At 45.5% G+C, this 26,787-nt stretch overlaps 1 protein-coding gene across 4 annotated transcripts in view; it reads right to left on the reverse strand.

Annotated features, from left to right (window-relative positions):
- Positions 1-26,787, reverse strand: part of LOC143964080 (A disintegrin and metalloproteinase with thrombospondin motifs 2-like) — a 1,751,863-nt gene that overhangs the window by 1,612,053 nt on the left and 113,023 nt on the right. For all 4 annotated transcript variants that reach the window (XM_077473787.1, XM_077473788.1, XM_077473790.1 and 1 more), the window contains exon 2: positions 21,998-22,356. In XM_077473787.1, the coding sequence (XP_077329913.1) occupies positions 21,998-22,356 (359 nt within the window). The remainder of the gene's footprint in view (positions 1-21,997; positions 22,357-26,787) is intronic.

The following is a 26,787-nucleotide window of genomic DNA, read 5'->3' on the forward strand; positions in this document are numbered from 1 at the left end:
GTGGCCATTGGATCCGTTGGGGCGAAGCACCATATTCATAATCTCCTGTAAGGCTGGAGGGAAGAGATCGGAGGGTGGGAGAGAAAAGAATAGCAAAGAGAGGATCAAGGAGAAAAGACGAGAAGGAGAGAGAGAAGAAGAAAAAAGAAAAAAAAATGCAAATGTCATACACAAGTCTATGGTGTGCACGCAATTCCTTGTGGTGCAATGCATGGAACACTACAGGGTCCAATCCCCCAACACGTGCCACCCTGTGAGGGATAGCTGCAGTGGTGGACAGGATCCCCCGCTGCCCCAGGCAAGGAGGCGGAGCCGCTTTAGTACCCAGAGCTCGCGTGGCCAAACCAGGTACACGCCGTCTGCATGGTCCGGCGCTGGCACAGAGCTAAAGTGCCTTAAATAGCATTAGGCGTAAACAGTTGTTACACCTTGATCATGCTACCTTCTGCCATGAGAGGTATAGCTATATAAACTATTAAACTTTCCAATAAAACAAACTAAAGATTACTATCACTGAATATTAGATAGCATTTTGACAAGGCAATATGCTTACTGTGAACCCATATTAGAACTCAGGTTGAAACATAGCATATGCAGATTAGGGACTCAGCCCACATGTGGGGTAGTACCCGGTATGGCGGAGTGGCGTCTATGGGGAACTTTCTGCCATTGCACTTCGGACATGTTAGAGAGTGCAGGTATGGCATCCTGCCATCTGGGCAACTCTGGGGGTTCAATGCTAAGATACAAGCAGAACGTGTCTAGATCTTCCGGAAAGTGGAGAATAGCCGTTTTTCCATCCTTGTATAAGGACTGCTGGAAATCCCCATCTGTAGTTAAACCTCTCACAGAGAAACTACGTGAGGCTTCTAAGTGCTCTCCGCCGTTCCAGCTATTCCCTGGCCAAGTCTGGGAAAAAGGACAGTACGATGCCATCAAAATCCAATGTGGCTGCCTCTCTTGCTTTCCGCATAATGAGTTCCTTTTTCTCATAGTAGTGGACCCGGCAGATAACATCTCTTAGAGTTTCAGAGGACAGATTGTGTGGGCGAAGGGTGAGATGTACCCTATCCAGCTTCAGGGGGTGACCAGCCGAGTTACCCAGGAGGCTGTTAAAAATGCCGCTAATGGAGGCCACAAGGTCATCATCTCTTGTTGCCTCTGGTAATCCTCTAATGCGGCTATATCTTCTCTTGTTGCGGTTCTCCTGGTCCTCAATCTTATAAAGCGCCATTCTGTGGGCTATGGAGAGGTTGCGAGTTGTTACCTGCAAGTCTCTAATGGCCGTTGCGTGTATGTCTCATCCACCCTTTCTAGCACGTGTGTGAGATCTGCTCGTACTGCAGACAGTTCTTTTTTTAATTACCTTTTACAGGCTCAATAGCATAGATGCCAGGTCCGATTTAGTGGGGAGATCACTCACCAGCTCCGCAACTCCTGAGTGTCTGTGCTTCTCTCCCTGTCTAATCCTCCAGAGGTCACTGGAGACAGGTGTCTGGTTTCGGGCATGTGGCAGAAGGTGGAGCACACTCCCGATCCACGTGGTGAGCAGCCTAGGCTGTCCGTCTCCAGGAAATCCTCAGGATCCGCGGCGAGAAATCTCTTGGAGTTTGCGGGGGTGCCCTTTTTAGGCTGGGTCTTACCCTGTCTCTTCCCCATGCTGGCCATAAGGATCAGGGTACAAAAGGCTGTTGATTAAGTTGAAAATGCAAGTTCCGACACCGGAGCTCACATGAGAAGTGTCCTCACTGTCACATGTCCAGGCCACGCCCCCCAATTAACTAGTTAAGAACTATCACATGGCGGATAGGTTTTTTTTTTTGGGGGGGGTTGGTTTATTTTTCAGGTCTGGTGGTGCGGTAGGCATCCTAATGGACGATGGATCTACATGGGAGGGGGGGGGGACCCTTTTTTACTTTTATTAATAAAGGAATTGTCAAAAATTGCCTCCGGTCTTTATTTCTGACACTTTTTTGGTGAATGAGTAGGGGTACTATGTACTCATTCACATAGGGGGACACCAGGATCCAGTGGCCCCCTTGTTAAAGGAGGCTTCCAGATTCTGATAAGCCCCCTGCCCACAGACCCCCACAACCACCGGCCAGGGTTGTAGGGAAGAGGCCCTTGTCCCTATCAACATGGAGACAATCTGCTTTGGGGTGTTGTGGGCATATGGCCTAGTGTGGGCTGCTCGCTTGTTCGCCCCACCTCCCCTTCCTGGCCTGCCAAGCTGCATGCTCGGATAAGGGTTTTACATTTTTCTATTGCCAGCTAATTTGGCAATTTGTTTTCCATTCAGCTGTCAGCAGGAAGCTGATGACTCATACGTTGTTAAGGACATGGTGGCTAGCTTCCCAGGCCCCGCTCCTTAACCTATTGACTGTGCGCTTGGCGGAATGTTCGGCGACCTTATGCTCGGCCTGAACCGTTTTGTCCATCCCTAATGATTAAGATATGAGATAGACAGAAATACTTTATATTTTACCCCTGCATTAGTAATACCTCATCTGGATTATGCAGTTCAGTTTGACAAGCTAAAATGTTCTGTAAAGGCCCTTTTTGTCCCAATTGTTTACTTATTTTCCCAAAAACTTCAAGTGGTATTAACCAGTTCCGGACAGGCCGCTGCAGTTACACTGTGGCACGTTGATCTGGCTGCATGAAACCACATAGCTATATGTTCCGTGCGCGCACCCCCCTTCTGCCGGCTGCAAAGATCGGATTTGATCAGGAACTGATCAATCCCCAAGCCCAGGCCAATGATATCTGGCCTTCTGGCCTGGACCTGGTTATCGTTCCTAGCGTTTTTTCCACTCCAGACCAAGAGGAGAGAGTATCTAACAGTGCTACACTGACACCAGGTCACGTAGGAACACAAGTCCACCCCCCCCCCCGTTAACCCCTTCACCACTTGCAACGGCAATCAGATTTTTTTTTGATCATTGTACTGGTGTCATTAGTGACAAAAATCAGTGTTGGGGTTATTAGTCTTGGGCCCGGATAGGTCTAGGGACCCCCCAATAAAGGTTTAACCCTTTGATGACTCCGTCACCTGTGATCACAGTATAAGTGTCACAGGTGACGCAGTTTAGCTAGTTGAATTTTTATAGTGTCAGGGCACCCGCTGTATTTTACCCAATAAAGGTTTAACCCCCTGATCACCCAGCAGGTGATCAAAGTTAGGTTTTAGCGTCAGATAGGGTCTGTGTCGCCCCAGGCAGCACCAGATTAGTGCCAGTAGCACTAATTCCCACCCACACACCAAACGCCTTCCTTAGTAGTATAGTGTCTGAACGGATCAATATCAGATCAGATCTATACAAGCGTCCCCAGAAGTTCGGGGTTCCCAAAAACGCAGTGTTAGCGTGATCAGCCCAGATGCAGTAGGTGCCGCCGACATTGTGTTTCCAGCGTGATCCTGTTGCGCTGGTTCCCGGTGACAGGCTTTATATAGGGACAAGGGGCGGGGTCACCGGTTGATGTCACATGGTGACCCCGTCCCCTTGTGATGTCACAGTCCCAGCATCCTCCGGGACTATGACATCATAAGGGGGTGGGGTCACCATGTGACATCAACCGGGGGACCCAGCCCCTTGTCCCTATATAAGTCGCCGCACACCGCGTCCCTGGCATTGCGGCCAGAAAGAGCGTTAAGTCAACATCTCAAGAAGGAAGAACGGAAGGCGGCGGCGGAAGACCGGGCCACCGCTAGTAAAAGCTGGAAGAAGGAGTGGTGGCCCGGCAAGAAGAACCGAAGAGGGGGACAAGACCCCTGAAGTCGGAAGAAGGGGCGGCAGTGACAGAAGACCGGGCCTCTGCTAGTAAAAGAGCTAAAGGAAGAAAGTGGAGGCCCGGCAAGAAGAAGCCGAAGAGGGGGACAAGACCCCCCGAAGTCGGAAGAGGACCCCAGGGCAGCGGCGAAAAGACCATCAGAGCTGTGCCATAAACAATTTTTAACCCTTGTGTGTTGTGTTTTATTTACTTTTTTTTACCAGATGAATGGGTAGGGGTACATGGTACCCCAATACTCATTCACATAGGGTGGGGGGCCGGTATCTGGGGGCCCCCTTCTTAAAGGGGACTCCCGGATTCATATAAGCCCCCAGCCCCCGACAACCAATGGCCAGGGTTGTCCGGAAGAGGCCCTTGTCCTCATCAACATGGGGACAAGGTGCTTTGGGGTGGGGGGGCGCCCTTCCCCCAAAGCACCCACACCCCCATGTTGAGGGCACGCGGCCTGGTACGGCTCGGGGAGGGCACTCGCTCGTCCCCACCCCCTTTCCTGACCGGCCAGGCTGCGTGCTCGGATAGGGGTCCGGTATGAATTTTGGGGGGACCCCCCACGCCATTTTTTTTTTTCGGCATAGGGGATTCCCCTTAAAATCCCTACTGGACCTAGGACCCTGGCATGCCTCCGGAGGGGGAACCCATGCCATTTTTTTTTTTTTTTGGCGTGGGGTTCTCCCTTAGGATTCATACCAAATACAGTGTCTGGTATTGACGGGAATCCAATTCGGATCCCCGCACTAGTGTGAAACCGGCCTCAATGTCAGCGATGCTTGTCGCTTATCGGGAAAGGAAAAGAAACATTTTCTCTTTCCCGATGCGAGCCGGCTCGGCGCTGGCTCCCGCGACGGGGCTCCCAGGGTGTCAATCTCGCAGATAAAAGCGGCGAGATTGACACAATATCACGGTCACCTACTGTACCTGCTAGCACCTTTAGCCAATCCGCCCAGCCCAGCCCACCCAATTGCAGTATCAATCGATCACGGTCACTTACAAAACACAAAACAAATAACTGCAGCGTTTACAGAGTCTGGCCTGATCCCAGCAAAACGCTAACAGTTTTTTTGCAGTATTTGAAGCAGTTGCTGACAGTCAGGTGAGTCTCACTACTGTACCAGTAAATTTAGAGACCAAAATGTAAAATTGAAGGTACAGTAGTGAAGAGTCCTACACGTTTCTGAGCATGACAGATGGTGAAGCGGAAGTCACTCATCTGTCAGATTCAGGCTCAGAATACAAACATGTAGACAGCAGCGGACCCTGACAGATAGTTTTGACGACGGAGTTGTGGTCCCTGCCAAGGCCAGGCGTACCAGACACTGATCTTCTGCCATCGCTGTGGTGCAAGAACCGCAGGACCATCGTAAGCACCAGTGGCCTAGAACATCCTGGTCTTACATCCAGCACTACAGTAACACTTGGTGATGTGGTGAGTCCCATAAGTGCAGTTCAAACTGGCGAGGAGGCTAGCATGAGTAGTGTCCTGCTGCCACCAAGAAAAAGACAAACACAGGCCCGTCAAGCCCATAGTGCCCTTCCTGCTGCATTCGCAAATCCCAATTGGAAGCCCACCACTTCTGCAGCACCCGTACTTCCCCCATTCACTGGCCAAGTCTCCAACTTTAAGACCTTCCTGGGCCTATCCCTCCTCATGGGCGTAACTAAAAAGAGTGAGTTGGTCATATTGGTCCACTGACCCAATTCACCATACATACGCATACATACGCCTGTGTTCTTTGCCTCCATGACCAGGACACAAAACGAGCAAATCTTATGGTTCATGCACTTCAACGGCAATGAACTCTGTCGCCCTCGGGGTGACACTGGATTTGATCGGCTCTACAAAGTTCGGCCCCTCGTAAACTACTTAACCAACATTTTGCAGCCTAGTTTACTCCCGATCAAGTTGTCTGCGTTGACGAGTCCCTGATTACGTTTTCTGGCCGATTGCCTATCAAACAGTATCTTCCCACCAAGAGTGCCAGATATGGGGTCAAGATGTATAAGCTCTGTGACAGGGCCATAGGCTATACATATAGTTTTGTTTACGAGGTAAGAGATAGTCACTTAGAGCCAGAGAACTGCCCAGACTACATAGGGAGCACTGGTAAGATAGTGTGGGACTTGGTGTCACCCTTATTCGGAAATGTGGCACTGTGCGATCTAATCGCCAGGGCTTCCCCCAACGGTTTGTAGAATCCAGACTTAAGCAGGGGGAGAGAGCCTGCTTGAATTTGTTAGCAGTGAAGTGGAGGGATTCATGGAATGTTTTCGTTCTGTCCTCGCTTCACACAGACACGGGAGTCCAAATTCCTACGACGACTGGTGCTGTGGAGAAACCCCTGTGTCCACAAATACAACATGGAAGGGGTGGACCTCAACGACCAGTTGTTGGCGCCATACCTAACTGCCCGTAAGACCAGACTCTGGTACAAAAAAAGGAGTCTGTTTATTTCAATTGGCTTTGCTGAACGCTTTTGTGCTATACAAAGCTTTAGGATGGACTGGATCCTTCCTTCAATTCCAGGAAGAGATCGTCAGAGCCCTTCTGTTTCCAGACTGTGCTCTTTTCCAACTTTCCAACGCAAATGCAGTGAGCCGGCTGCATGGGAGGAATTTTCCTTATGTCCTCCCTGGTACCCCTACCCAAAGAACACCCTAAAAAAGATGTGTCTGCAGCAAAAGTGGATTTAGGTGTGACACCCGCTTTTATTGTCCCTCCTGTCCTGACCAACCTGGTCTCTGCATTGGTGAATGTTCCAAACACTATCACACACTAGTTGAGTATTAGCATAGGGTACAGCACCACACAGTCCTAGGCACACTAACACAGGGTCTCGGGGTCTCGAAAGATGTGATGGCCATCATATTTTGAGAGACCCTAATCTGCAACATTCAGTTTCCAGTTTTTTCAAAATTTTTATAATAAGTGCAAAAAAAAAATATATATAAAATGAAAAAACCTAAAATAGTTGTGATTGTATTTTTCTTCTGTCTCTATTGTTCCCTCTCTTATGTTCGCTCTCTAATGTCCGCTCACTATTCTATATCCATTGTTCTTTCTCCGTTTTATTTTTACTATGTTTTATTGTATTTGCTTTGCAGGTATGGTATGTTATACTGTAATGTTTGTTTTATTTTTAACCATCATTTGCTTAGCAGGTACGCCATTCAGCTGCAGCATGGTTCATTTATCTTGACAGCAACAGCGTTTGCTCCCACAATACATAAAGCCGTGACTCCAGCGCTGTCGATTTCACCACTACAGTTAAAAAAATAATGGTGCATGTATGTTCATCATTAGAAGTGGGTGGATGAAGGACGGTATTCTAATGGTGGGCATACCCACCGATCAGCCCACAGGTTGCATGAAAAAAAAAAAGCATTACAATGTATGCCCAACAAGGACAAGCAACGTACTAGTATGTTGCTGGACTTTGACACCAAGATGATACCTAAACATGCAGGCATCATTCTGGTATTCATTAATTTCAGCCTGGTGTTGGCTTTCATATAAAAGCAATCCTAGTGGCTAATTAGCTTCTAGACTGCTTTTATAAGCAGTGGGAGGGAATGTCCCCTCCCCCCACCATCTTCCATGGTTTTCTCAAGCTCTCCTGTCCCAACAGGGAACCTGAGAATGCAGCCGGTGGTTAAGCCAGCTGACCATAGAGCTAATCAGAGACCAGAACGTCTCCAATCATCACTATGGCCTAAGAAATCAGGAGCTACAAGCATTTTGTGACTTCAGTTTCGCTGAATATAAACAGCATCATTGGGAAATTGGCAAAGCATTTTATCACACACAGATTGTCACGGTCCCTACTGTGCCTTTTAGACGGGCAGGTGCGGTCACGACCCCAAGTGGCTCTGGTTGGAATTGAACTCCTTACTGTCAGTTATTGCTCCTGTTTCTTTACCTCTGAGCCACACCTCAGTTCTATTCAGCCTGCTTTCCAGTCATGCCTAGTTTAGTATAAAGTACTGTGGGAAATTCTCTGTACCTGTCACTCCTGGATCAGCTGAGGCAGGTTACCCAATTAGCTGGGTATAAAACCCTGTCTCGCTCTGAGGGCTTTGGCAGTTCATTTTGTCATGTTTGCCAAGTGTTCTTGTGCTCCTGGCTTCTGTTGCAGAGTTCCAGTGTTCCAAAACTGACCCCGGCTTCAGACCCTGGCTTTGTTTATCGTTATCCTGACTTCTGGAATCCCTGACTAAGGCTTTACCTTGACTATCCTTTGGCTATTCCGGTCAAGCCCCCGTGCACATATTCACAGTACAGGTAGCTTATCTCTTTGTTACCGTGGGCTGTGTTTATTTGCAAGGGTGAGCCTACATCTCTGAGCCATGGACTCCAACCTAGGCAAGCTATCACACCGATTTTGGTGTGGTCAGATGCTTTGAGGGCAGAGGAGAGATCTAGGGTCTAATAGACCCCAACTTTAAAAAAAAAAAAAAAAAGTACCTGTCACTACCAATTGCTATCATAGGGGATATTTACATTCCCTGAGATAATAATAAAAAAAAACACTCGTCCTCCCGTGCTCGCGCGCAAAGGCGAACGCAAGCGTTGGTCTGGTGTCATAATGCAATTGCACCATGCATGTGAGGTATCACCACGAAAGGTCAGATCGAGGGCAGTCATTTTAGCAGTAGACCTCCTCTGTAGATCTAAAACGGCAACCTGTAAAGGCTACACGTTTTGTGCGCAATTTTAAAGCATGTCGTGTTTGGTATCCATGTACATGGTATCCATGTACTCTGCATAAGATCATCTTTTTTATTTCATCAAACATTTGGGCAATATAGTGTGTTTTAGTGCATTAAAATAAAAAACAGTTTTTTTCCCCAAAAAATTGCGTTTGAAAAATCACTGCGCAAATACTGTGTGAAAAAGAAAAATTGCAATACCCACCATTTTAATCTGTAGGGCCTTTGCTTTATAAAAATATATATATGTTTGGAGGTTGAAAGTAATTTTTCTTGCAAAAAATTTTTTTTTATATATATATATATATATATATATATATATATATATATATATATATATATATATATATATATATATATATATATTTTTTTTTTTTATGCAAACAAAAAGTGTCATAAAGGGCTGCGTCTTCAAGTGGTTAGAAGAGTGGGTGATGTGAGACATAAGCGACAGTTCAAAACCCCCCAAATGACCACTTTTTGAGAAGTAGACACCCCAAGCTATTTGCCTATAGGCATGTTGAGTCCATAGAATATTTTATATTTTGTCACAAGTTTCGGGAAAATTACACTTTTTTTTTTTTTTTTTGCACAAAGTTGTCACTAAATGATATATTGCTCAAACATGGCATGGTTATATGAGGAATTAAACCCCAAAATTCATTCCGCTGCTTCTCCCGAGTATGGGGATACCTCATGTGTGAGACTTTTTGTGAGTCTATGCGCGTACTGGACCCCAAAAACCAATTACCGCCTTCAGGATTTCAAAGGGAGTACATTTTTGATTTTACTCCGCACTATCAGTTTTGAAGGCCATAAAATACCAAGATAGCACAAAACCCCCCAAATGACCCGATTTTGGAAAGTGAACACCCCAAGCTATTTGATGAGAAGCATGTTGAGTACATGGAATATTTTATATTTTGCCACAAGTTGCAGGAATTTTTTTTTTTTTATTATCCTTGTTTTTATGATTATTATTATTTTTTTTTTTTTTACACAAAGTTGTCACTAAATGACATATTGTTCAAACATGGCATGGTTATATGTGGAATCCAATGGGCTCAAAATGCCTCTCAGAAATTTCCTTGGGGTGTCTACTTTCTAAAATAGGGTCATTTCGGGAGGTTTGTAGAAAAATGAGCTCCTGCGCTACTATGGAAAAATAAAATACGTCTAGATAGGTGCTGCACACACCGTATGAGTCAAACAAATCTCACAAGTAGGTAAAAAATATAAAAAGTGGTGTTGTGCTCCCTGCGGGAAAATATAAGTAATTCATATAAAGTGATCAATAAATAAATTTAAGGTCAATAATTCATGTGATAAATAAATAAGTGAAACAAATCTAAAATATAAAGTGAATGGTGCTATCCGTAGAAATGCTACTATGCTAATAATAGCCCCAATATTAATAAAGTGCTAGTGTGCTATAATCTTCACAGTGATCAACAAGTAATAGTCACACTTAAAAATGGCAATATAAAAACGAACAGTAAATACACCTGAAGAAAAATTCATAAAGAAGGCTGTGATATATAAAATTGCATATATCCCGATCCAAAATAGCAAGTGTCACTCAGGTGAAAGTATATATATATATATATATATATATATATATATATATATATATATATATATAGTCAATTAAATCCTCCAAACAGTGAGAGAAGCATCACACATGTGGAATATGGTGTCCAGCAATACTAACGATTCTCAGGTGTTCACCAAGCCCGTGAGTGTACCAGGTAATTACCTTACAGCTGTAAGGTGAACAGCACAAACGTAAAATCCTGAAAGGGGGGGGGGGGCTGCAATATTTCACTTCTCCTCCTGTCCAGACCACTTCTTATTTCCCAAAAAATACCGAGGGTAACTTAAAAGAGATGCTCAGAAAACAAAAGCGGAGCCTGCCATAGTGTTGTAGATCATGTATTAAAGAATTTTATTAAAAGTACATACCATTCACATTGTTTTCCAAAAAAACCCTGCACAATACACAGATATGAGTGTGTGAACGTCACTTCCGGTGTCCGTCTGCTTTCCTACATGTTACGTCACTGTCACGTGACTTCAACTGGGATGTCACGTGACAGTCGATTGCATGACAATGCAATTACCAGTTAAAGCAGCGCAGTGCCAAATTGTAAAAAGTCCTCCAGCCATTGAGCTGTCAAATCCTCCAGGGCTGAAGTGGTTAAACAAAAAAAAAAAAACATGTAATATATTGCATCTTTTCAATCCTTAGATGTGGTAGCTGCATTAGTTTTTTTTTTTTTTTAAGACTTTTTTCCCTCTGTTTTCACATGCTGATCTAATAATATAATATTGATATATGATATGATAATAATAATATGATAATATGATAATAATATACACCTCTTGTATTAGAGTGCCCAAACTGTGAATGAAAGAGCACAGTGGCACCTTTGGACAGCAGCATGGTCAGCCGGGGGGGAACCATCAGATTTAGGTACACTAACAAAAAGGCAAATGGTTTATCACAACACTAACTGCTAGATTTGCAGGAGAGCTTGTTCTGTTGAAAAATAACCGAATGGCTGATGAAAATAAGGGAAAGAACCCCCCCCAAAGACTAATGCAATAAAGGTTTGCTTTTGGTTTAACACTGCTTTCCACAAACGTCTTTCAGGACTGCACCTTGCACCTTGAGAGAGTGGCTCCACCCACCTGCCAGGAAACACACCCCCACCAATCATTCTGCTTTACTATGGGGTCTCTCTAGCTCTCTTGTCCCTAGTTTATTAGTGGGACTTGAATGTATTTCACCCTGGTAGCAGAGCCTGTCTGGGCACATGAGACTGGTGCTTGTTTCTCACTGTACACTTGTGGTGAGCCTCTTGAATGTTTCCCTTATCATAGCAAGTCAAGAGCTCTGACCCAGGGATTAAAAAGAAACGTCCTTCATGCAAAACAAAATTACCTGAAGGCTGGAAAAAGACTATGTCAAGCATGTATTGACTCTTTGGTGAAAGAAGAAGCTTCTTCCGCATTGCAGCGATTTGATCGCATCTGTCAAAAAGGAGCTGGATGCCACCATTCAATCCTTTCCAATGTTCGCTTACAAATCCATCCTCACAATCTTCTCAAGGCTCACTGTTAGTCCTGGCAGTGGAGGCAGAAGGGGGTCCTCTAAACCAGGAAGGGCTTTGCCCTTCACATTCTAATGAAGAATCCGATGAGGAAGAGGTGGAGAATGTTCCCCCCAAAATACAAATTGTCTTTGGAGCAAGTAGACGGTCTCTTGAGGGCAATTTATGCTACTTTGGGCCTAGAGGAAGAGCGCAAAGAATTGCCTTTGCATGACATGATGTATGCAGGAATATGCAAGCCCAAAACGCGTACCTTTCCAATCCATGCAGTAATTGTTCAGGCAATTAAAAAAAATTAATGGACTGATCCTGAAAGAAAACCTTTCTTCCCAAAAGCTCACAAGAGAAGGTTTCCTTTTGATGAAGACCCAGCGGGTCTCTGGAATAAAGTTCCAAAACTTGATGCAGCCTTTTCTCAAGATCAACCGATTTGGCATTTGAAGACATAGGGATTTTAAAAGACCCCATGGATAAAAAGATGGATCAGCAACGGAGGAGGGGTTGGCAATCCATCATGGGCAGCCTCAAGCCAGCAATGGCAACTACTTGTGTCTCCAGGAATATGGAGTATTGGAGTATTGAATCCGCTTAAGGCTCACATAATAGCCGATTCTCCCAAGCAAAAAATCCTTGATTCCTTTTCAACCTTGTCAGCAGCTGTAGCCCATGTCTCAGATGCATCAGCTGAATCTAATAGGATGACAGCAAAAGCCGCAGCCCTTACTAATTCAGTCAGAAGGGCACTGTGGTTAAAAATCTGGCCGAGGGATGCAGCATGTAAAAATAAACTATGCAGCGTCCCTTTCCTAGGGGATTTATTGTTCGGCCCCGATTTGGACTCAGTTCTTGACAGGAGTACAGATAAATAAAAATCTTTTAATGTCAAGAAGAAGTAACAGCCATTTTTTTCATCCTGAAAGGGCTCAGGAACAAAACAAGCCTCAAGAGTAAAAGAGAAATTGGTCAGGGAAGAGGGGAAAAGGCAAAGGAAATGTCCTTTTTCATCCTCCTGTGTCAACCAGCAAGATGCAATGACAGCCGGTTACAGGTGGGAGTTAGACTTCAGGGCTTTCTCCCCTATTGGGCAAGAATAACAGAAAACCAGTACATTCTGCGCATGCTGGCCCAAGGTTACAGAATACAATTTTCGGATCTCCCCCCAGAATAGTACTTTATAACAAACTTACCAAGAGATGCAACAAAGGCCCTAGTGATGAAGAACCTGTTAAAGGATCTGATAGATCAGGGGGTTGTGACTCATGGTTCCACAGGGGGAGCATTATCAGGGATTCTATTCCCCTATAGTCCTGATAAAAAAGCCATCTGGAAGTTTTCAGTTAATCTACAACTTGAAATGGCTGAACAGATCAGTCCTATACAAAAGGTTTCGTATGGACTCCATCTTCACGTTCAGAAACCTATTGACAAGGAAATGCTTTATGGCATTGATTGACCTTCGAGATGCCTATCTGCATATCCCCATTCCTAGGGATGACGATAAACTTGGGGAACGAGGTTCTGCACCTACAATTCAAGGCCCTCCCCTTCGGCCTTTCTTCTGCCCCACAAATATTTACAAAGATGGATGGCAGAAGCTCTCGCACTTCTCCGCCTGCAGGGGATCGCTGTAATTCTGTACCTAGACGACCTGCTCTTCTTTGCCCCTTCTAGGGAGAAATTGTTAGAGGACCTCAGAAAAGCCTGCGGTCATCTAGAAGCCTTGGGTTGGATTGTAAATATGCAAAAGCCACATTTCAATCCAGCCCAAGTAGTACAATTTCTGGGGTATCAAATCTGTTCAGTGGAGCAGAGAGTTTTTCTCCCAGATGAGAAAAAGGTAAAAAAGTCCAAAACGTCATAGCCTCCTTACAGACAAATTAGGAATTATCAGTCAGACGAGTCATGTCATTCCTAGGAACCCTAACCTCAACCACACCAGCCATTCAATGGGCAAGGTTACATTTCAGACCTCTTCAGAGTTTCCCCGAGAGCATGGAATCACAGGACAGAATCTCTGGAGTCAAAGGTAAAAATCCCCATCAAAGTCAAGCAAATCGCTTTGGTGGCGAAGAAATCGGGCAAATCTGCCTGCTATGGCCTTTCCCAATAGAAAAGGTGGTAAAGACAGATCCCAGCATGTGGGGATGGGGGGGGGGGGGGGCGCACCTGGGTCAAAACGTCGCACAAGGAGTTTAGTCCCAGTCAGAGAGGAAAAGGTCCTCAAATTGGAGGGAGGTAAGGACAGTCGCCTTAGCATTGGATGCCTTCTCTCCAATCCTTCAAGGTTTCCATGTCTAGGTTCTCTCAGACAATGACGCTACCATAGCCTATCTGAACAAGCAAGGGGACGCAAGAAGCAAAACCCTTCAGTTACTGGCTCTAAAGATTCTAGGACGGGTGGAAAATCATTTGCTGCCCTTATCAGTAGTCCACCACAAAAGGCACCCTAAATGTAGTGGCAGATTCGACCTTGAATCCAGATGTTTTGCAATGATCACCAGGGCCTGGGGCCAGCCACCAATAAATCTGTTTGCTTCATAAGAAAATACGCAACTCACGGTTTTCTTCTCCATTCACAGAAACAGTTCACAGGGGACAGATGCATTAATACAGCCTCGCAACTTTCATCTGGGTTGCGTCTTTCCTCCATTTCAACTAATCCCGTTAGTATTGAGGAAGAAGGTGGCAGTAATTCTAATTATTCCATGTTGGCCAAAAAGGGCATGGTTTGCCACCGTTCTGCAGATGGCAGTCAAACCATCATGGCAGCTGCCGCTCTGGCAAGACTTGTTTCTACAAGGTCCGATACATCATCTGGAAGTGGCCAGTCTAAGCCTCGCCATCTGGTATCTGAGGAGCAGTTGTTAAACAAAAGGTTTGTCACAACCTTTGGTAACTACCTTACTTTCCAGTAGAAAAACAGTAACCAGAAAAATCTATGCTAAATATTGGAACGTCTACAACTCCTGGTGTCATTCCACAAATAGAACGGTAGAAAATATGGTGTCAATTTTAGAATTCATTCAAAATGGTACAGACAAAGGCTAGTCAGTCAGCATGCTTAAGGTGCAAGTAGCCGCACTGGGAGTCTTTCTACAAAGACCAGTCTCTTCTGAGCCCTTAGTTAAAAGATTTTTCAAGGCGCTTACTAGATCCAGACCAGCTCCTGCTAAGCACTTTCCCAAATGGGATCTATCAGTGGTCCTACAATCCCTCACAAAGGAACCTTTTGAACCACGTCTAGCAATTTCACTGAAGAATCTTAATCTTAAGAATTTATTTTTGGTTGCAATAACAAGGAGAATTAGTGAGCTACACGCTCTATCGGTTAAAAAAACCTTTTTATCCATCTACACAGATGGGATTATACTCAAAACCAAACCAGGGTTTTTGACAAAGGTAGCGTCAGCCCACAACAGGTCGCAGGAGATAATCTTAACAACCGTTTGCTCAAACCCTTCAGGAGAAAGAAAGCCAATTCCACAATTTGGACATAAAAAGGACTTTATTACATGAGCATTAAAGCACATTCCACCAGGGCTCAGGCCACTACAAGGGCAGAAAAAGCTGGTGTCACCCCAGATCAAATTTGTAAGGTGGCTACGTGGTCAAGTTACCCAACATTTGTCCGCCATTACAGACTGGATCTTCTGTCAGCAAGCGGGCAGGCTTTTGGCAGAAAGGTCTTACAGGCTGTGGTCCCTCCCTAGTGGGTAAGTCTTTTATCCTCTCAAGGTGCTGTCCTGAAAGAAGTTAGGGGAAAAATCAAGTTAGACTTACCAGTAACTTGTTTTCCAGGAGTCTTTCAGGCAGCAGCAACCCGCCCTTATTGTTTTAAATTATTATAATTATTACTTATTACTGTGACTAACCATATTCTGATTACGTGTTCCAGCTTGGGCTGGAATCCTTCTCTACTACTACTGGTGATAAGTGAGAAGGAGCCTCCTATTAAAGATTGGTGGAGGTGTGTTTCCTGGCAAGGGGGGGGGGGGGGGGGTGGAGCCACTCTCAAGGTGCTGTTCTGAAAGACTCCTGGTTACCTGCAAATCTAACTTCATTTTTCAATATGATTCACTGCAAATTTCAGGTTCACTACACTTTGAGACAGATTTGCCAGATCATCTCCAAATTGAATCCAGGCAGTTTCTCCCATCGCTACTTAGTATTGAATTAGAATTATATTTTTCTTGCACCATAGTTCCAACTACAAATGCTCCCTTTCTAGGACTACCACTTTATTCTTCATTTTTGTGCAACTAATTTTTTTCTTTCAAAAAGGTCATGTTCACAGATATTACTCCTCCAGATACTAACTTTGTACTCCAGGCAACCTCCCAATGAACCATTTTAAATTGGCTTCAGTGGCGGTGCATCCATAAGGGTGCAACCGCCTCTATCACCAAGAGATATATTCATCGCCCCTTTTTGGAGTGCCTGAATTACAGCGGCGGGGTGTTTGAAGCACCTGATTAGAGCCATAGGCTATAATAGGCATAAAAAAAGTGACCTGCAAACGCCATGGTGGGTGCTCCCAGGTCACTCAGCTGTGTTAGAAAAGCAAATGAATATTCGCTTTCCTAATGCTAAACCACCTTTCAGCCAATCAGGTGTTAAGGTCTGTTACCTGTTACCTGATTGGCGGAAACGATAGGTGCCGCTATTGGACACCTATCAGGAGGAGAGGATGGCTCGTCGCTGTCACCCGCTGCCCCACCAAGACAGGGTAAATGCTGGGCAGACGGTGAGTGGGTGGGGTTTCACCCTGGGGGCATTCAAGGGCACAGTGGCAGTGTTTGATGGGCACAGTGGCAACCCAAAAAATTTTAAGCACCAGCCGCCACGTATTAGCTGGTTTCTACACCACACAACCACAAAAGGCACAGTGATATCAGAAATTGCAATCCTTCAACCATCCTATGCATGATTACCAAGCCCCCAATGGTATACTTAACAGAAACACAACTCATATACTATAAAGACAAAGGATCTGCACAATCTGTACAAGGTGGAAACTAGAGCTAGGGGTTGCCACATCCCCTAAAATTTAAGCATAATAGTAGAACACAACCTCAATTCTAAATAAGTTGAAACACTGTGTAAAATCTACAAAAAAATGTAATGAAATTTGCAAATCTCATTTTATTCACAATAGAAATCAGAAAACATACAATTTTGTACCATTTTAAGAAAAAAGAATGTAAGTTTGAATGGCAGAATAGCATCTCAAAAAAGTTGGGACAGTGCAACAAAAATCTTGCAAAGTAAGTGGTACTAAGTGGTAACAAGGAAGAGTTGGGAGAATATTTTGCAAATAAGGTTGATTGGCAACAGGTCAGGAACATGATTGGGTCTAAAAAGAACATCTTAGGGAGTCAGTATCTCAGAAGTAAAAATGGGCAGAAGTTTACCAATCTGTAAAAACCTGAATCTAAAAATTGTGGAACAATTTCTGAATAATGTTCAACAAACTGAAATCGTCTACAGTACATAATATCAAAAGATTCAGAGAATCTGGATTAATATCTGTGTGCAAAGAGAAGGCAATAATAGATGCCTGTGAACTTCAGGCAGTACTGCATTAAAAAACCGACATGATTCTGTAATGATCACCACTGCATGGGCTTAGGAATACTTCCAAAAACAGTCTGAACCATGCAAGAATGCAAGATAAAGCTCCACCATGCAAAGAAGAAGCCATATCTGAACATGGGTTAGGAATGCCGCCATCTTCTCTAGGCCAAAGCACATTTACAATGGTCTGTTGCAAAGTGGAAAACTGTTCTTTTTGGCAACCATGAATGCCACATCCTCAGGACTAAAAAGAGGAGAAAGACCTTCCAGCTTGTTATCATGCAGTTCAAAAGCCTACATCTATGATTATATGGGGGACATTAGTGTGTATGAAATGGGCATCTTGCACATCTGGAAAGGCACCATCAATGCTGAAAGTAGTATCCAGGTTTAAGAGCAGCATATGCTCCCATCGAGATTACATCTTTTTCTGAAAACACTGCATATTTCAGCAGGACAATGCTAAACAGCATACGGCATCTCTGACAACAGCCCCGGCCTTCATAGAAGAAGCATCCAGGTGATTAACTGGCCTTCATTAAAGTGGAGTTACACCCCAAAAAAAAAATATTAATGTGCTTAAAAAAAAGCTGCACTCACCTTTAAATGCCTGTTGCTAGAGGCTCCCTCATAGTCTGCCTCCTCCAACGCCTGAGCTCCTAACGTCACTTCCCTTGGCGCAGGAAGGGAGATCGCCTCTCGTGACTGGTCCCAGATGATTGCGTGGCCAAACAGCACGCGCATTGGGTGCCCAGCTGTGAAGCCACAGCTGGGCGCCCACAATTAAAATGCCGGTGCCACCAAGCGGAGGGGGAGACGATTGGGGCATCGCTGGACCTTGGGATAGGTAAGTGTCCGATTATTAAAAGTCAGAAGCTGCAGTATTTGTAGCTGCGAACTTTAATTATTTTTTTCTTATTGGAACACCGCTTTAAGTCCAAACCTCTTAAAACAATAAATCACAACAAAGACGACCCAGGACTGTAGAGCTACATCAGGCAAGAATGGGACAACATTCCTTTCCCAAAACTCCAGCAACTGGTCTCCTCAGTTCCCAGAAATTTACATTTCAAAATTCTGAATTAAAAATTATAAATTGAATTTTCAAAAATTACCTTTTTATTTTTCTTAAAATGGTACATTTTCTCAGTTTAAACATTTCTATTTTCTATTGTGAATATAAATACTTTACAAGTTTATGAGATTTGACAATCATTGCATTCTGTTGTATGTTGATTTTAAACAGCGTCCAAACCTTTACGGAATTGGCAGTCTATTTAAAAAGGCTGCAAATGTAAATATACATGAGGCACATCAAAATAACATTGTGTCAATTATTAACCACTTGCTTACTGGGCACTTAAACCCCCCTCAGTCCCAGACCAATTTTCAGCTTTCAGCGCTGATGCACTTTGAGTGACAATTACGCGGTCATACAACACTGTACCCAAATGAAATTTTTATCATTTTTTTCCCACAAATAGAGCTTTCTTTTGGTGGTATTTAGTTACAGCTCGGAGTTTTATTTTTTGCTAAACAAACAAAAAAAGATGCAAAAAAAAAAAAAAAATCATGTTTTAATAGTTTGTTAAAAAATTTTGCAAACGGGTCATTTTTCTCCTTCATTGAAGTGCGCTGATTAGGCGGCACTGATAGGCTGCATTGGTGGGCACTGATGGGCTGCATTGGTGGGCACTGATAGGCTGCACTGGTGGGCACTGATAGGCATAGTTAAGGCGGCACTAATAGGCACAGATAAGGCGGCACCGATGGGCACAGATAAGGCGGCACTGATGGGCAAAGATGGGCACAGATAAGATGGCACGGATGGGTGGCACGGATAAGTGGCACGGATGGGTGGCATGGATGGGCACTGATAGGTACCACAGATAGATGGGACTGATGGGCACTGATAGGTGGCTCTGATAGGTGGCACTGCTGGGCACTGATGGGCGGCACTGCTGGGCACTGATGGGCGGCACTGCTGGGCACTGATGGGCGGCACTGGGGTGCAGCACCTGAGGCAGATTTTGGGTGGCACTGTGGGTGGCACTGCTGGGTGGCACTGTGGGTGGCACTGTGGGCACTGCTGGGTGGCACTGTGGGCACTGCTGGGTGGCACTGTGGGCACTATGGGCACTGCTGGGTGGCACTGACAGGGGGGCACTTACTTTATTTCAGGATGGCACTGCGGGTGGCAGGTGGGCACTGGCAGGGGGCAGGTGTCCTTTTAAATTGCTGGCCGTGATCGGGACTGATGTCCCGAACACGGCCGCCGGCGAAGGCTTTTTTTTTTTCTCCTCGCGCTGTCAGCGCGAGGAGGAATACTAGCCGATTACCGGCTCCGTTTTATCACATGATCAGCTGTCATTGGCTGACAGCTGATCACGTGATAAGGGGTCGGGATCGACCCCTTACACGGATCGGTGATCAGGCGAGTCTCACGGACTCGCCGATCACAGAGCGCGCCGCGCACGCCCCTCAGGGGGCGCGCAGGCCGCTCGTAACCGGGACTACGTCAATAGACGTAGTCCCGAAAATGTGGGTCCGCGCTATTGCCGTCATTTTGCAATAGCGCGGATCCCAAGTGGTTAAAAAAAGGTAAACATATACGGTTTTAACCGCTTCCCACCCGCCCTATGGCCGAATGACGGCCTTAGAGCGGGCGGCTTCCTTCGCCTGGCCGTCCCTGGACGGCCTGGTGTTTACTTCCGCAATGAGCGCCGCCGGGGGCGTGCATCGCGGAAGTATTGTATTTGCCGTGTCTCCCGGAGACAGGCAAATACAGATCGCCGTGAACGGCCAATCAAAGCGGCCGTTCACAGCGCGATCGCAGCTGCCAATGGGAGATGATCTCATATGTAAACATATGAGATCATCTCCCATTGCCGTGTCTCTCCCTCCTCACACAGAGATAGCGTGTGAGGAGGGAGAGCGATCTAAGTGTCAGCCCCAGTGCCAGTCTCAACCCCAGTGCCAGTGTCAGCCCCAGTGCCAGTGTCAGCCCCAGTGCCATCTGTCAGCCCCAGTGCCATCTGTCAGCCCCAGTGCCATCTGTCAGCCCAGTGCCATCTGCCAGTAGTGCCAGTGCCGCCAGTGCCACCTGCCAGCGCCTGCCGTCAGCCCCAGTGCCGTCAGCCCCAGTGCCGTCAGCCCCAGTGCCGTCAGCCCCAGTGCCGCCAGTGCCGCCTGCCAGCCCCAGTGCCGTCCGTCAGCCCCAGTGCCGTCCATCAGCCCCAGTGCCATCAGTGCCGTCAGCCCCAGTGCCGTCAGCCCCAGTGCCGCCAGTCAGTGCCACCTGCCAGCGCCAGTGCCACCTGCCAGCGCCAGTGCCATCTGCCAGCGCCATCCGTCAGCCCCAGTGCCGCCAGTGCCACCTGCCAGTGCCACCACCAGTGCCAGTGCCGCCAGTGCCACTTGCTAGTGCCACCTGCCAGTGCCACCTGCCAGCGCCAGTGCCACCTGCCAGTGCCATCCGTCAGCCCCAGTGCCGCCAGTCCCAGTACCGCCAGCCCCAGTGCAAGTGCCACGTGCCAGTGCCACCTGCCAGCGCCACCTGCCAGCGCCACCTGCCAGTGCCATCCGTCAGCCCCAGTGCCATCCGTCAGCCCCAGTGCCACCTGCCAGCGCCACCTGCCAGCGCCATCTGCCAGCCGCAGTGCCATCTGCCTGCCCCATTTGCCAGAGCAATTAGCCAGAGCAAATAGCCAGCACCATCTGCCAGTGCCAGCCCCATCTGCCAGCCCCATCTGCCAGCCCCATCTGCCTCCAGTGCCATCTGTCAATGCCACGTGTCGTCAGTGCCACGTGTCGTCAGTGCCACGTGGGGTCACTTTGTGGGCATTTCCATTGTCCTGGTGCTCCAGGGCCTTCAAAACTGTAATAGGTGGTTGAGAAATAAGATGTGTAATTTATGCTCCTAGAACGCCTGATGGTGCTATTTCAATATTGGGCCTCTGTATGTGGCCAGGCTGTGTAAAAGTCTCACACATTTGGTATCGAAATACTCAGAAGGAGTAGCAGAACGTATTTTGGGGTGTCATTTGTGGTATACACATGCCATGTGAGAGAAATAATGTATTACATTGAAAATTTTGTGAGAAAAAATAAATAAAAAATCTTCATTTTGCAAAGAATTGTGGGAAAAAGATGACAACATCAAAAACCTCACCATGCATCTTAGTAAATACCTTGGAATGTCTCCTTTCAAAAAAGGGGTCATTTGGGGGGGTATTTGTACTTTCCTGACTTGTTCGGGTTGCAAGAAATGAGATAGGCCACCAGTACATCAGGTGTGATCAATTTTGTGCGATTCGCACCACAGCTTGTAGACTCTCTAACTTTCACAAAGACCAAATAATATCCACTAATTTGGGTTATTTTTACCAAAGATATGTAGCAGTATAAATTGTGGCAAAAATTTATGAAAAAAAATTATAATTTGCAAAATTTTATCACAGAAACAAAGAAATATGCGTTTTTTTTCAAAATTTTCGGTCTTTTTTCATTTATAGCGCAAAAAATAAAAACCCCAGAGGTGATCAAATACCACCAAAAGAAAGCTCTATTTGTGGGGAAAAAAGGACACAAAATTCATTTGGGTACAGTGTTGCATGACTGAGTAATTGTCATTCAAAGTGTGAGAGCACCAAAAGCTGAAAATTGGTCTGGTCAGGAAGGGTGTTTAAGTGCCCAGTAAGCAAGTGGTTAAACTTGTGCGTTATAACCAAATAAATAAACATACATCTTATGTTTCTGCTTTTGAGGACACTAATGCTGTAGAGTTGTCATTTCTATTAACATATGTAACTTACCAGTCCATCACAGTTGCTAATGGCAACAGAGGTGTTGGCCATATTTGTTATATCTCCGACATACAGGCAATTTTTATGATGAAGATCTATTGCAAGCACATTGGAATCTTCCTCCCACTCTACTGTAGCTCCAGGTGCAATTAGTTTAGTGTTCAGCTTTAACCTTAGATGAAAGTCTTTGTCAAAAATAGTCACATTATAATAAATCTTATCACTGGATTTATTGTTGGCATCTTGAACATCCCTTTGAAAACGAGCCCTGTGCCTTTTGGACACTTCATTAGACACAAAATTACCCTCAGAATCTGTACTGATTGGAGTCACAATGCTGTATTCCTCTATCTTCTGCAAAAGCGAATCTGAAAAATGAAACACGTGTAGTGAAACATAAATCCAATAAAGACTGTAAAAGTGGACTTGCTATACTGCATATTGGAATGATGGGATTATTGCCTGCAATGCTCAGTGCATTCTCTAGGTGCAGTGTACTTTTTACACACATAAATTATATATATATATGGTAATGTTGTTACTCCAAATATGTTATTCTTTCCTGCAGCGATTACTGCTTGATACTATGTCGCAAGAAGTTCTCTCATTCACACTCACCCAACTGTACAATAGAATCATAGGTCAATTACACAGAGATAATACAAAAAATTAAAACAGAAATAATGTAGTGCAGAGCACTACATATGAACAGTTTTATTAGGAACCTGGAAAACCATGTTTTAAAAATGAAGATTATAGGGGGTGTGGCTATGCAGGGCATGCAACAGGACGTGTCTGAGCTGGCTCAGATGAAGATCCTGCCTATTCCTGCTTATAGTACCGCCATCCTCAGCAGCACAGACCCGGGAACACCAGCATTTGTTATCCGCTACACTCGGCTGGGTGTCTTTCTGCGCAGACATGTCCAGGAGAGGAGTGGGGCCTAAATTACTGCTGGACACCCCCGGCCATGATGGCAGCCTACCGCCACACTCAGCGAAGGAGGCCGCACAAAGATTGTTTGGCAAAAGCACAGATTTGAAGGATCTGACATCCCTCCAACAGCCAGATTCCAGGGATGAGCACAGTGAGCCAGAGATGGGATCGCTGGGTGGTGTCCCCAGGCTTCTGGAAGATACCCAGGCCACATTAGCTGTGAGTACTAGGCCTCAGGCCTCCAAGATGGCGGCGTCACAGCAAAATGGCGCTGACCCTGAGCCCACATTAAAGGGATATACTGACAGCGGTGACAACATGTAGCTCCTCCATTGCTGTACTGACAGGGGAGGTGAAGGGCATGAAAGTAGAAATATCCCTGGTCAGGCAAGATATGCAGAAGCTGCGGGAGCGCATGTCTACCTAACGCAGCCCATTTAAAGGACGTGGAGAACTGTTTACACAGAAACAATATATGCGCAGAGGGAGTCCCTGAAAAAGCAGAGGGTAAAAACCCAGTAGCCTTCATTGAGGCATGGCTCATGGACACCTTTGACCGCCATGCTCTGTGCCCCATGTTTGCAATGGAGAGGGCGCACAGAGTCCCTGCAAGGCCCCCACTGCAAGGTGGCCTGCCAAGACCATTTTTGTTCCGCTTATTGAACTATAAAGATCGAGACGCCATCTTTGGTAAGGCCAGGACTGCTGGTATACTAAAAATGGACAATGCAAAGATTTCCCTATTTCCAGATCTCTCCGCAGAAGTTCAGAGGCAAAGATCTAAGTTTATGGATATCAAAAAGAGGCTGTACGTTCTCAATGTTCAATAGTTCATGCTCTATCCTGCAAAGCTGAAAGTTATCGCTAACGGCAACACACACTTCTTTGACAACCCCACAACTGCAATGCATTGGCTCGATGGGGAGGAAGTGTTTTTGGTGCAGCGGCCACCCTAGCAACATGCACATGCCATGAGGCATTGTATAACTGACATTCACAGACATGACTAGGCATGATGGGAATTGTAGTTCCTGAAAAACTGGAGGGCCATAGTTTGAAGACCCATGGTTTCTATGCCTCTAAAACTAACTCTACTTCTGCATAATTGACTACATTCTTACAGAGCTGCCCTTTTCCTCAGATTTCAGATGCTGACAGGGTATGGTTGAATGACCCAATCAACCTAACAGAGTTGACGGATGCTCTAGCAGAGGCACCTCATCACAAATCACCAGGTGCGGATGGGCTGCAGGCCGAGGTATACTCCAAATATGGTGAGGTTCTTCTCCCACCATTATCACAGAGGCCTTAGAAACAGGCAGCCTCCCTGATCGTATGCAAGAGGCCATTATTGTGGTACTCGCCAAGCTGGGCAAAGATAAGGTTCTGCCGGATTCATATTGTCCCATTTCTTTATTGAACGTGGACGTTCAGTTGCTGGCACGGGTTTTGGCCACAAGTGATAGGAGGATTGGTCCACCGTGATCAGTCTGGGTTTATTCCTAACCGATCCATGGCTGATAATATTCGGCGTTTGTTTCTGAACCTGCAGGTGCCGGTAGATAATCCGGGGGGGGTCATTGGATGCCGCAAAGGCTTTTGACAGTGTCTCCAGATCCTACAGATTATCTCAGCGCCAGTGCCACCTGCCAGCGCCAGTGCCATCCGTCAGCCCCAGTGCCGCCAGTGCCACCTGCCAGTGCCACCTGCCACCACCAGTGCCAGTGCCACCTGCCAGTGCCACCTGCCAGTGCCACCTGCCAGCGCCAGTGCCATCCGTCAGCCCCAGTGCCGCCAGCCCCAGTGCCAGTGCCAGCGCCAGTGCCACCTGCCAGCGCCATCCGTCAGCCCCAGTGCCGCCAGCCCCAGTGCCACCTGCCAGTGCCACCTGCCAGCACCACCTGCCAGCACCAGTGCCATCTGCCAGCCCCATTTGCCAGAGCAAATAGCCAGCACCATCTGCCAGTGCCAGCCCCATCTGCCAGCCCCATCTGTCAGCCCCATCTGTCAGCCCCATCTGCCTCCAGTGCCACGTGGGGTCACTTTGTGGGCATTTCCATTGTCCTGGTGCTCCAGGGCCTTCAAAACTGTAATAGGTGGTTGAGAAATAAGATGTGTAATTTATGCTCCTAGAACGCCTGATGGTGCTATTTCAATATTGGGCCTCTGCATGTGGTCAGGCTGTGTAAAAGTCTCACACATTTGGTATCGTTATACTCAGGAGGAGTAGCAGAATGTATTTTAGGGTGTCATTTTTGCTATGTACATGCTATGTGTTGGAAATATCTTATAAATGGACAACTTTGCGTAAAAAAAATGTGTTTTCATTTTTTTTCCACATTTTCCCAAAACTTCTGGAAAAAAAATGAACCATTCAAACGACTCATTATGCCTCATAGATTATACATTGGGGTGTTAGCTTTCCAAAATGGGGTCACTTTGTGGGCATTTCCATTGTCCTGGTGCTCCAGGGCCTTCAAAACTGTAATAGGTGGTTGAGAAATGAAATGTGTAATTTATGCTCCTAGAACGCCTGATGGTGCTATTTCAATATTGGGCCTCTGTATGTGGCCAGGGTGTGTAAAAGTCTCACACATTTGGTATCGTAATACTCAGGAGTAGCAGAACGTATTTTGGGGTGTCACTTGTGGTATACACATGCCATGTGAGAGAAATAACCTATTACATTGAAAATTTTGTGAGAAAACAAAAAAAAAAAAAAAAAAAAATCTTCATTTTGCAAAGAATTGTGGGAAAAAGATGACAACATCAAAAACCTCACCATGCATCTTAGTAAATACCTTGGAATGTCTACTTTCAAAAAAGGGGTCATTTGGGGGGTATTTGTACTTTCCTGACTTGTTCGGGTCGCAAGAAATGAGATAGGCCACCAGTACATCAGGTGTGATCAATTTTGTGCGATTCGCACCACAGCTTGTAGACTCTCTAACTTTCACAAAGACCAAATAATATCCACTAATTTGGGTTATTTTTACCAAAGATATGTAGCAGTATAAATTGTGGCAAAAATTTATGAAAAAAAATTATAATTTGCAAAATTTTATCACAGAAACAAAGAAATATGCGTTTTTTTTCAAAATTTTCGGTCTTTTTTCATTTATAGCGCAAAAAATAAAAACCCCAGAGGTGATCAAATACCACCAAAAGAAAGCTCTATTTGTGGGAAAAAAAGGACACAAAATTCATTTGGGTACAGTGTTGCATGACTGAGTAATTGTCATTCAAAGTGTGAGAGCACCAAAAGCTGAAAATTGGTCTGGTCAGGAAGGGTGTTTAAGTGCCCAGTAAGCAAGTGGTTAAACTTGAATCATCCAACCCTGGCTCCACTTTCAAACAGGAACACAACTCGAGAATATTCCAGCAAGGAAAGCGAATGGTCCACCATAGGAAGGAAAAGAGCACTCCAAATAGTGTAAAACCATTTATTAAAATAAAAGTAAAAAGAAAGAAATACACTTACAGAGTTATTGTAAGGAAAGGCATATCATGATGGGAAGCGTCGGCCGAGCGCAATTCTCCACAATCATATCCTTGTTCTGACTGCTGTTTAGTGAGGCAAAAAGTAGCGTGTCACACCGCCCTACGCGTTTCGTGATAAATCACGTCGTCTTGGGGTCTTTGGTTAAGTTTAAAGGTTATGCACTAGACTTTGCATTATTCGTGAATTGAAGAAAAGTATAACACTGATTTATCATACTTGATCGAAAGTGCTGGTTAAACCCCCTTTCAAATTTTTCTTCTTTGGGGATGGAAAGGGTAAAAGAAATGTATTATATGCACTATCATCTGTTATTGCTCAGACCCACAGAGACATATACTACATTTATTGTTGTTATTTGTCT

This window comes from Lithobates pipiens, unplaced genomic scaffold (assembly GCF_037356315.1).
Source record: "Lithobates pipiens isolate NorthernLeopardFrog02 unplaced genomic scaffold, aLitPip1_a1.2 Scaffold_8, whole genome shotgun sequence".
Taxonomy (NCBI): Eukaryota; Metazoa; Chordata; class Amphibia; order Anura; family Ranidae; genus Lithobates; species Lithobates pipiens.